General features: G+C 41.3%; 1 protein-coding gene across 1 annotated transcript in view; it reads left to right on the top strand.

Moving 5' to 3' along the window:
* Positions 1-15843, top strand: part of PDGFRB (platelet derived growth factor receptor beta) — a 124527-nt gene that overhangs the window by 82782 nt on the left and 25902 nt on the right. The window contains exons 9-12 of the mRNA XM_075856176.1: positions 747-870; positions 1110-1336; positions 2251-2345; positions 5092-5224. Coding sequence (XP_075712291.1) covers positions 747-870; positions 1110-1336; positions 2251-2345; positions 5092-5224 — 579 coding nt within the window. The remainder of the gene's footprint in view (positions 1-746; positions 871-1109; positions 1337-2250; positions 2346-5091; positions 5225-15843) is intronic.

Raw genomic sequence — 15843 nt, forward strand, 5'->3', positions numbered from 1 at the left:
ATTAACTTCCATTGCTGTTACAGAAACGGCGTAGCTCAGTGAGCTTCGCTGCTTCTGGTTTCCTGTGCTGTTGTGCACCTATGCCCCGCCTGGATGCGGCGGCCGGCTGTCGCTTCATTAGACGTTAAAGGGGTCAGGGGACTCTTACTCTGGAGATAGGTGTGGGTTCCAGAGGCGGGACCCATATCTATCAGGCATTTATGGCATATCCCGTGGATATGCCATAAATGTGTGTGGTGACACCACCCATTTTTTCGGCTGGAATGTCCTCTGCGGAAACAGCACGTAAAAAAAAAAAAGGTTTAAACTAATCCGTAGCCATGGAGAATTCAATGGGGAAAACCTGCAACAGAAGACCATCGATTCCGCTACATATATTGACATGCCGTGGATTTAAAAAAAGCACCGCAGGTCAATTTATGAAAATTTTTAGGCAGGTTTTCTATGCTGCGTGTGAATGAGATTTATTCAAATCTCATCCACTTTGCTGCTACTGTATTACACTGTGGCTTTTCCGCAATTAAATCTGTTGCGGAAAATCCGCAGTATTTATGCTACATGTGGACTCACTTACAGAACAGCGGTGCCATCTCGAAATGCATCGATAAAGTGCACAGGGTCACAATCTGATATTCCCAGTGAATTCATTGGCTACATTCCCATTAAAACTAATCAATCTTACAGAATCCATTTAGTGTGTAAGCACAAGACAAATGTAATATAATGTGTTTTCTATACATTTTTAGTTCCAGTTGAAATCCAGGAAATAATTGACACTCATCCAGCGAATGGTGGACAATTAGTGACATGTGTGGGCAAAGGTATGCCAATGCCAAACATCACCTGGTTCTTCTGCAGTGAAATGAAAAAGTAAGAATCTCTGAAACTTTACCCAAAAAGCAAAGTCAACAGGGTTTAACGATATCTCATCAGGTTTAAATACTCGGGCAGTGATTTTATAATAATAGCTTTTTGCCCGGCTATACACAAATAAAACTATCCAACTCCTAAGCTATTAAATGTCTAGAAATATAAGTACATATTGGAAAAAGAAATGTTTTAAAAAGAGAATCCATAAAAATTTCATTATTTTTTCTATTCCTCTAAAGCATCAGGTGTAGCAGTAAGAGTTGGGAGAGGTGGAAACCCCTGGACCGCACAACATCACAAATGGATTTTGACATGAACACCACTTATACCCAGCCGGAATATCGAACGTTCCAAGTTAGGAGTGTACTCCATATCCGAAGTTTGGGAGAATCCCTCTCAGTGCGCTGTGCTGGTGAAAATGATCTTGGAGTTCAACACCACCGGGATGTCACCCTGGTGCCTCACTGTGAGTATGTCGTTATTTTATTAGGGTCTCATCATCAGAACTAAAAGTTTCGGTTTTACTAAAGTGGTATTCCCATTTGAAGCATTTATGACCTCCACAGTATATGCCATAATTGCCTGATACAGGACCCTCACCTGTGGAGAGAATAGTAAGGTCCAATGACCCCCATTACACTGTCCGTGGAGTTCAGTGGCAATAATACAGCCACCTCTCCATTGAACTCTATCTCATTATCCATGAATGGGGCTCAGCAGAATATGGACTATAATTTAAAGGGGTTGTACAGTTTAGAAAACCCATTTTCAAATATACTATAAGTGAATTCTGAATAAATGGATGGGGCTCTCTCATTCCAGATTCTCATCTATTAGCTAGAGCTGCTATGAAGAGATTCTCTTGCTCTGGAGGACCCAGCATGTCCATGCATTGCATGGGAAGCCCATTGAGTTTAATGGCAACTGTGTAATGCTTAATTTCTACTGTGGTGGCGCTGCAGGGAACATGAACTGTTGCTGCCGGGTTCCCCTACATATTACAGCTGATTGCTGGAGGTCCCAAACAGGAGACATACTGAACGAAGCTAATTTCCAGGGGACCGTTCTAAGTGGGCAAACCCTTTAAATCAAATCTTTTATGTTAAACATATTTTTTAAATATATTTATTTCCATATCACTAATTATATGACGATTATACAGAGATAAGCTGCCTTTCATGGACATTACTGATCTCTTCCTGTAGAATAAGTTATTCACAGTTCACTTTTGCAGGATGTTCCTTTTCCTGTGTAGTGCTCCCTCCCTTTTTATACATATATTAATATCAAGGTAAAACTATTTATAAATACTTTGAGTATATATTAGTACCATTTATTTAAGTGTCCTTATATATCTGTATATATTTATATATATTTCAGATTTAACCTTCAAAGTGGTGCTAATCTTCGCAGTTCTTGCCCTGGTTGTGCTGTTTGTGATTTTCCTCATAATTCTTATTGTTCTTTGGCGAAAGGTTTGTGTTTTCTATTTGTCAAATACATTAACATGGGTTTTGAAGGGGATCCAGAGAATACATAGGGTTAATTTAGCTAAGTCTGTGTATTGTTCAAACATACAAATCTCGTTATTGATGCGATTTATTCCCCAAAATCTGTTCTCAGGTTTCCATGTTTTAATGTTTTTAGTTGTTCCATGCCTTTTTCTCAAAATGCACTCACCCTTTCAAAGTCAAAGATTTGAGACTGCCCTTCTGACATTGGGAATCTTTAGGGACATGGATGTATTATAACAGTATAGAAGTTACAGTACAAAAAGTAATACATGTCATTTAACATTTTCCTACTGTATCTCAATTCTATCATCCATTGGCAGAGACGGTTGTGGGACCATGGACAACAAGCAAAGTAGACCCCCCCCCTCCCCCCCCCCCCCACACACACACACAACTCACCATTTTTATTCACAAAATTTCAATATATAAAAAACAAAAGATATGCACTTATTAGCCCAACGCTAATATCCAAATACTGTTATACAATGCCAAATACCATTTTCATACAATACCCACATAATATTGCCATTCAGTGCCCAAATAATAGCACCAGAAAATGCCTAAATATTATAGGGGTCAATGGTAAACTCCCTGGTAGTCTAGAACACTAAAGGGGTTAATGGAATTGTTCTGGATCTGTTTTTAAAAGCCCCTATACAATCTGTTACATACAGTCCCTGGTGGTCCAGGGCAGAGAAGAATGACATGCTTCACTTTCAGGTTGCTCCTGATGGTCCAGAACTTGGAGGTTAGTGGCACTAGGCGATTGCCAAGTTTGACATCCTTTAAAACTAACCCTTTCCACTGAGTAAATGTTCTATTCCCTTAATTAAAAAAAAAAAAGAAGATGCTTTAATATAGTAATAATTGTATTTGTGGCTTTTTTTTGTTAAGTCTAGAGTAGATTGGATTGGGTACAATGAAAATCAGATTCAGAACAATTTCATTAATCTAATATCAACAAGACCCATCAGGTTCTGGATCATGAAACTTTCCAGATCTTCACTTGGTAATAGAGGAGTAAATAAGTGTTACTTTTAAGTCTAGGGATTTTCTAGGAAGACGTAAGGTCCAATGAAAATGAGTGGGTCGGCTAAAATAAAATAGTTTTACATTCAGTACGATCATGAGCCAAGGCTTCAGATTCAGCGTTCTGTACCACACAAAAATGATTGGCACCTTTGAAATTTTTGTACTTAAATTTTTTACTTGTTTCAGGTATTTTGATATTTCTGCATATTACATGCAGTTTAGAACAATGATACTGTCTGTGGTCCACTGATACAAAAAACCAACGCTAAGGCCGTGGTCACATGCAATACGGGATATTTGTTGCCCACATTTTTGGGTTGAATCTAAAATTGGGAACCTTCCATTATACGTCTCTTCCCAGTTAGATCTGATTCTACTCTGGCAAAAACCTAAAGGAATACAAACGAGCCAAGAATTATAACTACATAAAATTATACTAGTTTAAATGTGGTCAGATGGTGAAATGCCATAGATAATCTCACTGATGCCATTAACAAGGAGTGTCTGTATTAGTCTGTGTATCCCTATAGACTAAGAGAATGTTTTTGAACAATGTGGTATTTTCTTTTCAGGGAAAATTGATACCAAGGTCGATTTTGTACAAAGTAAAGGATAATCAGACCAATAGAAAGTTGGAGCATTTGCTTGACCCGCTCAAATTCCATCTCTGATAAATTATTGACCACTCAAATTCTGTATTATTTATATATAACCAAAGATTTTAATTATCAAAATGGACCAAAAAATAAATAATCTTTCCACCCTCCTATTTATCCCCCCTATCAATCACAGTCAATGGCTACGCACTTTCATTAGTCTCACAAGTCCACTGCCTCGGGATAACCTTCAGTTCTGTCCTGTCCTTCTGGCCACTCATCCATACCATTACCACCTCCTGCCACCTAGAGTTAAAAAAAAAAACATTTTATAAATCTGCTGCTTCCTTAGTCTTGAGTAAACCAAAATTCTTGTACATGCCCTCATTATTTCCTGCCGAGATTACTGCAACATCTTCCTCTGTGGCCTTCCCTCTAACATTCTTGCTCCGCTGCCCTACCCAGCAATTCTACCTCTCCCCTCGCTCTCCTACTGCCTCTCCTCTCTGCCAGTCCATTTACTGGCTACGCATTGCCCAGTGAATACATTTCAAAATACTGACAATGACCTACTGTAAAAGGTTCTTCACAATCTGGAGCCTTAAACATCTCTGCCCTATTTACTCGATACAAACCCAAACATAACCTTTGGTCCTCGCAAGACCTTCTTCTCTGTTCTCTTCGTGTCTGCTTCACACATCATTGTCACCAAGATTCCTGAGCGTCCCCCATACTTTGGAACTTGCTACCCCAACACATCAGACATCTTTCCCACCAACGAAACCTTTACAAGTGACCAGAAAACCCTCATCTTCGGAAAAGCTTACAACATTCAATAACCCTGCTGGATGAAAAGCTTCCACCCTCACCTTCCTTTGTAGATTGTAAGCCCTCACAAACAGGGTCCTCTCTCCTTCTGTACCAATCGATTACTCATAATTATTGTACTTTTTTTAGCGTTTGTTCACATGTTATGTATGGAAACCCCTCTGTATTTCACATGTACATGTTAATAATAACCAAAATCATGATCAGTAAGTTACACGTCGAACGGTTTAATTTTTTATTCTTAAATGCAGAAACCACGTTATGAAATTCGGTGGAAGGTGATTGAGTCGGTCAGCCCTGATGGACATGAGTACATCTACGTGGATCCTCTACAGCTTCCATATGATTCAAGCTGGGAGATTTCAAGAGACAAGCTAGTTCTAGGTAATTGCAGAAGTGTACGGAGATGCTGGGTGGAGTGGATCATAATTATTCCATTGGGGCTTTTAGACTGAAATTCCCATCACCTAAAATTAAATCACAGGCGTTGACACAGCCGCCTTTAAAAAGTTGAAATCTAAAATAAAGTGCAGAGGATATACAAAAAATAATATATATGTGCATGTAATACAAAGTACAATTATATAAACATAGTTGATTCTAGAAAAAAAAATCACAGTAAGGCTGGGTTCACACAACCTATTTTCAGACTGGCGTATTATGCCTCGTTTTACGTCTGAAAATAGGGCTACAATACGTCGGCAAACATCTGCCCATTCATTTGAATGGGTTTGCCGACGTACTGTGTAGACATCCTGTCATTTACGCGTCGTCGTTTGACTGCTGTCAAACGACGACGCGTAAAATGTCTGGCTCGGCAAAGAAGTGCAGGACACTTCTTTGCAACGTAATTTGAGCCGTTCTTCATTGAAGTCAATGAAGAGCAGCTCAAGATTTACGAGCGTCTCAGACGCCTCGCATAATACGAGGAGGAGCTTTTACGTCTGAAACGAGGCAGCTGTTTTCTCCTGAAAACAGTCTGTCTTTTCAGACGTAAAAGCCTCTCATCGTGTGCACATACCCTTAACCCTTTCATGACCAAATTAATTTCCATTTTTATGCTTTTGTTTTTTTCACCCCGCATTCAAAAAGTCATAACTTTTTTATTTTTTCGTTGACACAGCCATACGAGGGCTTCATTTTTACTAGACAAATTGTACTTTTTGGTGGTACTATTTAATATTATGTGTGATGTACTGGGAAGATGGAAAAAAATTCAGAATGGGGTGGAATTGGAAAAAAAAGCAGTTCCACCATTTTCTTATGGGTTTCTTTTTAATGGTGTTCAATGTACGGTGAAAATGACGCATTACCTGTATTCTTCCTTTAAAAAAATGAAAACATTTGAAAGAAACAAAAATTTTACTTTTTTATATTTCTGTGTATAGAGCTATGTAAGGTGTCTTTTTGTACGTGGAAAGGTGTAGTTTTTATTAACACCATTTTGGGGAATGTCGGGCATTTTGAACACTTTTTATTAAAACATTTTGGGGGGCTGAAATGGCAAAAAAAACAGCGAATTGGCAATTTTGACCTTTTTTCTGCTATGGCGTTCATTGTATTGGAAAAATATTTTTATAATTTTAGAGTTTGGACATTTTTGGATGCAGGGATACCTAATATGTTTCTGTTTATTTTTGTTTGTTTGTTTATCTTTATATGTGATCCAGTGAAAGGGGGGTGATTTGATTTTTTTTATATTTAAAAAAAACGTTTTGACATTTTTTTATTACTATTTTTTAGCCAAGATATCATTAGATGGCTTATGTCACAGACTGCAATATCACAATATTGCAGTCTATGGCAAAATTAGTGCATTTCTATTGAGACCTGCAACAGGCATGTCTCAATAGCAATCATCCTATAGCAGGGCTGGGAGCTTTCACAAGGCTCCCAGCTGAGCTAGGAGTACACCGGCCCCGAAGTGAAACCGGCCCGGCAGTGAAATGGGCAGTAAAAATCCCACAGATGCCAGTGGTCACATCTGACACCGGCATCTGAGGAGTTAAATGCTTGCGATCAGAAATTCTTCTGATCGAAGGCATTGCTGCTGGGTCCTTGCTGTGCAACACTCTGCTTCTGAGCGGGCGCCATTTTTAAATACCCTTTCCCGACGTAAATAGGCATATTAGCGACGGGAAAGGGTAGCATTCCCAGGATTTTTTTTTATCATGGCCCCCGTTTGGAAAGTAGACCTGTTAAAAGGTAGGACAGGTAATCCTTTTACCGGGTGCTTTGTTGCCGAACTATCTTCTCCGATACCAGCCGCCGTCACGTTAACGTCCGATTCCTACAGTGTCTGCTGTGTGGACCGGAAGTTGCTTTTACAATGCATTCCTATGAGATGCTCAATGTGAATTTCATAGGAATGCATAGTGAAAGGGACTTCTAGTCCACACAGCAGATACTGTAGGGAAGCCACATTGCCGTCACGTGACACAACGGCAACCAGGATCAGAGGAGATATTTCAGCAACAAGTGCCCAGTAAGAGAATGACCGGTCCATCCTTTCACTTAGTGTACTATCTGAACGGGGGTAAAAATGAAAAAATTTTACCAGAGTGTTCCTTTAAATATTGGATACAAAGTGTGCGTTATACCTACTGTCAAAAATTTTAAAAACCTAATACCTTAATGGGTACAAGTGTTAGCGCATAGACCAGAGTATAAGACAAATGTTTACCAACCTGGGGCACACATAACAAATGATCAAAAGGTACAAGACATCACCTCAGACCCCGACGCGTTTCGCTCAAGGCTTCCTGTGAGTGCCGAGCTGCAGCCTCTACAAAGTTTATCCCTGCACAGTGGTCCTCCCATCCACCAGCTGTGCAGAGAAGCACAGCACAGCTCTATTCACCGATCCGAAAGGGATGGCATATCCTAGCAAAATGCCATTACTTTCTGTGATTGGAATAACCCTTTAATAGCGGTTACTATATCAATAGAGTGTCCAGACGTATGCAAAGGCATTTAGTTCCGGGATGTCTGTACCTCAAAGTTAAGAGATCAGAGATCCAAAGATTATGAATTGCGAGTGAACTACACAATTCAGAGGAGCTGTCTTTGTTCGACTACAGTGTAGTACCTCCTACTGATATAAATTACGTCACAGTACCCCCAAACCTATGATTATACTCTGTGCAAATAAAAATTACTTCATAGGACAGTGCGAGTACCCCTTAAGGTCCTTTTACACCAGCCAATATGGGCAATGAAATGAGCGCTGATCAACGAGGCAGCTCGTTATTTGGCGCTCGTTTGTTCCTTTCACAAGGAGCAATGATTGGTTATGTACTGGGATGAGCGATCGTTACTACGATTGTTCGTCCCCCGACATTTCTATCATGTCAGCAGCACATCTCCCTGTGTACAGGGAGATGTACTGCCGACAACGATAATATTTAGTGCTGCAAAAATGATACGATCAGCCGATGAATGATCGTTTGCTCATTCATTGGCTGATCATTGCCGTGTTTACACAGGGCAATGATCGGGAACGATCATTCACATGAAAGCTGGTTTGCCGATCATTGTCCCATGTAAAAAGGCCTTTAGAAATGTGGCGTGTACCTCCTAGGCTACACATACACAGGTTGAACACATAGGTTCTAGTGAAGGTCCCAGCTTACAGACCCCCACCTATACATGCCTATCGATAGTACTAAGGAAGTAACCATAGCTTTCTATTGCAGTATAATAGAATATTAACATTTTTATTTGTGCGATTAAAAGCATATGGTTCTGAAATAGTCTCCCACCTAGTTTATACAGTAAGTGTAACTAAGCATATGCTTGCTAAAAATGTAACTTAGAAATATCATTTATCATATGCTGCGCTGCTTTATTACTTTCCATATCACTGACTATAAATACATCATGTTAATATCAGATATCACCCTCCAGGCTCCAGGTCGCCTTTCGCTGTCAACTATTACGGTCAACTAAAATCATTCCTTTAACATAACTTGATAGTTTAATCTAGAAAAGATATAGAGATTTTTCTTTATTGTTTTATTTAAGCTACTTTATGTTATTTCAACAGCTATCTCCCCAGACTGTCCAATCTGGACAACCCTTTTCCGTGTCACATTATGGCATATGGACTTAATAGCGGGGGTCCCTTGCCCAGTGGGGGGTCCATCACATACCTATTAGTAGGAGGTCTATGATCCAGAGAAAAGATCTGCGAGGCTCATACCATGGCGGTCTCAATACGTCTAAGTAATTCCTCATTTTTGTACTGAGCTTGCCCCGGTGAGGGGGGATTAAGAATTAACTGGGGCCAGGCCCCTGAGCAATATGAGTCATTTTGTTGTTTTTTTTCTTTATTTAAAAGTAGCTTTGATTCCCTCCATCCCCCTCATCTACCCTAAAAGTATAAAGCGCATTTTGTAGGTGGCAGGCTGCGAGCCCCCCTAATAGTCTAGGCCCTTTAGACAATGCCCTATTGTAGTAACAACAGCCGATCAACAATGGTTAGTTAAGCCAGACTACCAGGGATTTGGTGACTATCGGGATGACTACATTCTAAAAAGGGGTTTCCCATCTTTGACTAGTCTAAATAGCGTGGCTTTGCTTGCGGGGTATCATTTATGAATTTTATGAATGAAGTGAAGCTCGTCTCCTCTCATTTAATAGACATACCCATGTATTTCCCACAGTTATTATATCAGTACCTGTCACCTAGCGGCAATGCTACACTTCATGCCACATAACAGCAATCACCAAATTGTCACCACTCCTGACTAAAAATGTGTTCTCTGCCAGCTGTACCCGCTCATTATTAGTGACTTTACTGCAGGCTGCTCATTATACTTTATTACCAAGAGAAACAGAGACGGCAAATAAAATATATACTGAGAATGCAAATGACCTTCTTTGCTTTCAGTGAGATGGAGATAGTAAAATAAACAGCAGGTAGCGATCATTGTCACAATGTGCTAGGATTTTTAGTGCAAAAAAAAGATCGGCAAAGGGTGCCCCATGTGGTCAATATAGGTACATACATGAGTGATTATGGAAAACTGCTTTTTATTTGTACAGTTATTCCCAAACTTATTACCGTGGGGGACGCCTGAAAAATGGTTCCACTCTCATGAAATTCTTACCTCAAAGGGGAGATTCACACGAACGTTGCGTTTTTGCGCGCGCAAACAACGCAGCGTTTTGCGAGCGCAAAAACCATTTGACAGCTGCGTGTGTCATGCGTGTCTGATGCGCGGCTGCGTGATTTTCGCGCAGCCGGCATCATAGAGATGAGGCTTGTCAACGCCCGTCACTGTCCAAGGTGCTGAAAGAGCTAAATCTTTCAGCACCCTCGACAGTGAATGCCGAACACAACAGCGAAAAACCTGTAAAAAAAAAAGATAAAGTTCCTACTTACCGAGAACTTCCCGGCCGTTGCCTTGGTGACGCGTCCTTGGTGACGCGTCCTTGGTGACGCGCCTCTCTTGACATCGGGCCCCACCTCCCTGGATGACGCAGCAGTCCAAGTGACCGCTGCAGCCTGTGATTGGCTGCAGCCTGTGCTTGGCCTGTGATTGGCTGGAGCTGTCACTTGAACTGAAGTGTCATCCCGGGAGGTCGGACTGCAGGAAGGAGACAGGAGTAATCGGTAAGTTAGAACTTCGTTTTTTTTTTACAGGTTAATGTATTTTGGGATCGCAAGTCACTGTCCATGGTGCTGAAACAGTTTAACTCTTTCAGCACCATGGACAGTGACTATCTCCTGACGTCGCGTACCGATAATTTTTTTGCCGGGATCGGCCAAAACGAGTTTGGCCGAACCCGGTGAAGTTCGGTACGCTTGTCCGGCTTCGCTCATCGCAAAGACACTCCGTTTGGATGTTCGGAAACAGAAAAGCACGTGGTGCTTTTCGGTTTTCATTCATCCTTTTCACTGCTGTTGCGCGAATCACGCTCGTCCCACGGAAGTGCTTCCGTGTGGTGCGCGTGATTTTCACGCACCCATTGACTTCAATGGGTGCGTGATGCGCGAAATACGCAGAGTTTTTGAACCTGTCGCGCTTTTTGCGCAGCAGACAAACGCTGCGCAAAAAGCACGGACTGTCTGTACTGCCCCATAGACTTGTATTGTCCATGCGTGCCGCGTGAAAACCACGCGGCCCGCACGGACCGAATACACGCTCGTGTGAATCCCCCCAAAGAGTAGAAAAGGATAAAGAATTTTATATTCTGTCTGAGATTTGTTGAATGCTTTACCTGCCCAGTCATCTTTGGGCAGGCTGAAATTAGTTTGACATCTCTACTGACCACGATTATAATAGTATACAGTCAGTACAACCAAATATAAAACAGCAAATAACACAGTAAAATTCCTGCAATCTGGCAATAGCGGGATGACAGGTGCCATATACTGGACAGTAAGAGAAAGCTATATACAGTGGAGTGTAGAGGACCTCCAGGAAGATGGTCCTAAATAAATAACGCTAACATAAAGTGTTTGCTTTTTAGGGCACATTCAGACGTGGCGTAATTTCAGTGGAATTCTCTAGTGGACGTTTTTTACATTTGTTTCTATACATTTTTAGGCAAGTTAGTTCAGTTGTTGTGGAAAACTCCGCTACGGACCATAGGCTGCGGTGTGGAATTTTCTGTCCGCAGCATGCACTGTCTGTTGCGGAGAAGAAGCGGAATTTCACTGCATATTCCAGCCTTTGCAATGCAAAAACTGAAATCTGTGGCAAGTCCGCTGTCTTTTCTGCAATGTCTGAATTACCTGTCAAATATGCAAATGTTGGTGCAGATTCGTTACGTAATTGCCCCAAATCTGCACCAACATTTGCAGCGGAGAAAATCTGCCACGTCTGAACGTGCCCTTAATCTCAGGGTTTTCTGTTTCTAGTTTTATGAGCAGTTTTGTGTTGGAACCAAATGCCACATTTTCACAATTTCTAGACTAACGGATGTTGCATAGTAGGAATTTTACTGAACATAGCAAAAAGAGCTACAATTCGGTAATTATTTTAATACACACTATACAGTGCCTTGCAAAAGTCTTCAAGCCCGTAAAAAGTCAACAGAGTAGTCTGGATTCCACATAGATTGTTCCAGACACCAGTATGAATTGAAAGTAAAAAAAATTATTTTACAATCCATCACTTTTTCAATCTTTATTTTTTTATTAAAATGCAAAAAAAAATCTGCTCACAAATAAAGAATTGTGAGTTTGAAAATGTACTTTTCAGAAAGAAGCTTCAGCGGCAATCAGCTAATCGCTGCGAGTCCGACTCCCGGTGCCACCTGGAAATATCTGATTATACAGGTGGAGGCTGCAGTCAGGCAAATGAATGGCCGTCCATACAAAACATGGACGGGTCAAGTTAGCCAGAACAGAGTGGCTCTTCGCTCTGGCTCGTAGGGGGGATCCCAAGCAGGGCACCCCCACCTAAAAGGGCATACGGCATATGGGCAGGGCTTATCCTAATGAAACAACCACTTTAAGAGCCTACTGATATACAATAAATATACTGGCTGGGACAATTCGTGTAAGTGTCCTTTAGACAAATTGATTGACTTTTTAGGGGTTTGAATACATTGCAAAGAAAACATTGCAAGGAAGACATTGCAAGGAAGACATTACAAGAAAGACATTGCAAGGAAGACAATGCAAGGAAGACATTGCAAGGAAGACATTGCAAGGAAGACAATGCAAGGAAGACATTACAAGGAAGACATTGCAAAGAAAACATTGCAAGGAACACATTGCAAGTAAGACATTACAAGGAAGACATTGCAAGGAAGACAATGCAAGGAAGACATTACAAGGAAGACAATGCAAGGAAGACATTACAAGGAAGACAATGCAAGGAAGACATTGCAAGGAAGACAATGCAAGGAAGACATTGCAAGGAAGACATTGCAAGGCACTGTATATGTTGCATACCTACCAACATTTGCACCCCCATTTGTGATAGACATCTTTAAGGCCCACCCCCTATCAGCCTGGGAAGGGCCACAAAACACCCAGAGAACGCCCACTTTTATGCAAATGTACATATGCCCCATCCACTTTAAACCATGCCACTTTAGAACGGGAAATTGAGAGGTAAGAAGCTGTGTTCATTAAAACTATACGAATGTGCCCTGTGCTACATAGGAATGTGTGATACCTGCGAGAGAGCCCCAAGATGTTTAAATTGCACAATACAAATTTTGTAAAATTCTACAAATTTCTACATATAAGTAAAAACATTTTCTGCAGCACGTAAATAACGTCTTTCCAGGGAGTGATTCTGCTTGCTGTTTAGTAATAATATAAATGTAACTACCAATTCCTTTACATATATTTGTCTTCACACATTTGTTGTGATTCAGCATCACACCCAGACGAGATGTTAATTGAAATTTGTAGATCACCATTGCTCAATTTGCAGAATCACAGATCTAGTAGCAGCCCAGAGTGTTACATTTCACGGGTAATGCCATGCGTGTAAACTGTAATGACACATATAAATTATGTGGACTCATTTTACTCAGAATAGTATAGTAAGCGAATCATTGAAGGTGCAACGTCTGGTTAAAATGAAATAATAATAATAATAATTAAAAAAATACAAAAAAGTTAACATTTACTTTGTTGGGCAGTTCTTTAATTTACCCTTAAAGGGGTTTTCCCATTAGAGACATTTATGACATATCCACAGGATCTAAAAGAAAGGTTTTGAAGCAGCACAGATCCCGAGTCTGGCGCGGTGCACGCTGTCAAGCCAGGCAAACCCACTCCGGCATGTTGTAGAATTCCAAGTAAAATAGTCGAACAACAGCACACGTCTCCAGATGATCAAAGTGGTTTTATTGTCAAAACATCCACGACAGACAGGCAACGTTTCGACCCATAGTGAGTGTGGGGTCTTTGTCAAGCCTTGACAAAGACCCCACACTCACTATGGGTCGAAACGTTGCCTGTCTGTCGTGGATGTTTTGACAATAAAAACACTTTGATCATCTGGAGACGTGTGCTGTTGTTCGACTATTTTACTTGATATCCACAGGATCTGTCATAAATGTCAGATCGATGCGGGTCCCATCTCTGGGACACCCACCTATCTCTTGAAACGGGGCCCCCTAAACCCGGTTCTGGCTTTTTGTGCCCCTGCTGCCTCCCGGCCACTTACTGATTACATGGTCGGGAGTTACGGAAACAGCGTAGCTCAGCGACTTACGTTGTTTGCATAACTCCCGACCATGTAATCAGGAAGTGGCCGGGAGGCAGCATGAGCACAAAAAGCGAGAACGGGGTTTGGAGGATCCCGTTCTAGAGATAGGTGGATATCCTGTGGAGATGTCATAAATGTCCTTCATGGGAAAACCCCTTTAAGGGGATTTTTCTTCATTTTATAGATATTGCAGATGACCTATTGAGAATTATTGCTGCATGCTGTACAAAAAAAGCATTCTGTCTCCATACTGAGTAGGGGCAGTTTAGCTATCAATTCAATATTACATTCAATAATAGCAATACAGCAAGACTGTACGGAATATTGGAGCCTCAGAGACAGGAGGGGATTTACTAAGGCCTTATTCAGACGAGCGTATTATACGTCCGTGTGCTGCCCGTTAAACAAACGGACAGCATACAAACCTATGCAATTCAATGGGGCTATTCACACGTCCGTGGTTTTTGAAAGAGAGTGTGTCCGTGATTTTCATGCACCAGTTGCTAAAAAAAAAACAGGAACACTGATACCACACAGAACTGAAATGCATGAAATACGCTCCTTTTTTTTGCGATGCAAAATAGACATGCTCGTCTGAATAAGGCCTAAGGCCCCATGCACACGACCGTAAAATACCTCAGTTTTTGCGGACCGCAATTGCGGTCCGCGAAAAGGAACCCATTCACTTTCATTGAACGCGGACACCTTATCGTAGCACTACGGAAGGGTGTCAGTGCCGCGGAAATGTTCCAGGAATTATGGAACATGTCCGTTCTTTCGCATTTTGCGGGCCGTGCTCCCATGCTTTGTATGGGAGCACGGCCCGAAAATGCGGCTGTCAGTCGGCGGCCAGCCGTGCCCGCAATTGCGGGTCGTGATTGTGGGCACGGTCGTGTGCATGGGGCCTTAGAGTGGTGTTAAAACAGAAGCCCGCTGTCATAAATTATAGTAAATCTGTCAGCCTGCAGGTGGCCCTGCGTCCTCTTTATAAGCCTGCCCTCTTAAAATAAAAATAAAAGCTTTATAGGAAAATTGCATGAGCGGAGTAAAATTGGAGATCCAGCTACAATAAAAATACAGAGGTGAATAGACTAACAAAGGAGAGGAGGCACTTTAAGGGTATGTTTACACAGGCTATTTTCAGCCATTTTTCGGCCCCTAAACGTCCCGAAAAATGGCTGGAAAATCGGAATCAGAGCTCCTACAAACATCTGCCCATTGATTTCAATGGGAAATACGGCGTTCTGTTCCGACGGGGCATTTTTTAACGCCTATTTTTAAGCCGTTTTTCATTTCTTCTGTTCAGTTTCCGTTCCTGGTTTTGGCTTAAAAAAAACCTCCTAGAATCTGTAGTGTGTGAATAAGGCCTAAAGGGGCTGTTCACTTTGGACAATACCCTTTTTTGTTAGAAGACTCCCCGGGGATAATCTGAAGACAGGGTGTCCCCAGCAATCAGCTGTAATTTGTGGTAGAACACAGCAAAAAGTTGTTTATTTCCCCTGTAGCAACACTGCAGAAGTGAACAAGTATACACATTACATTAATATCAATAGAGCCGTGTGTAATGAAACGACTGGTCGGGTTCCCATGAGTAAGAGACGCTCTTTGCAGCTGCTGCCAGTTCTGGCTGAAAGATAAGGGTCCTGAAAATATAAACCCCTTCTATTAACTCAGAATTTCCTAATAAGGTATTTGACAATGAGTTTTCGCAACCAGACCACCCCTCTAATCCCCAGCTACTGCATATTTTATTTTCACCTGTAGGTGTCGCTGTTTACTAAGCAACAACTATCAGCACTAACACACCTGCAGTTTACTGTA

This window comes from Rhinoderma darwinii, chromosome 3 (assembly GCF_050947455.1).
Source record: "Rhinoderma darwinii isolate aRhiDar2 chromosome 3, aRhiDar2.hap1, whole genome shotgun sequence".
Taxonomy (NCBI): domain Eukaryota; kingdom Metazoa; phylum Chordata; class Amphibia; order Anura; family Rhinodermatidae; genus Rhinoderma; species Rhinoderma darwinii.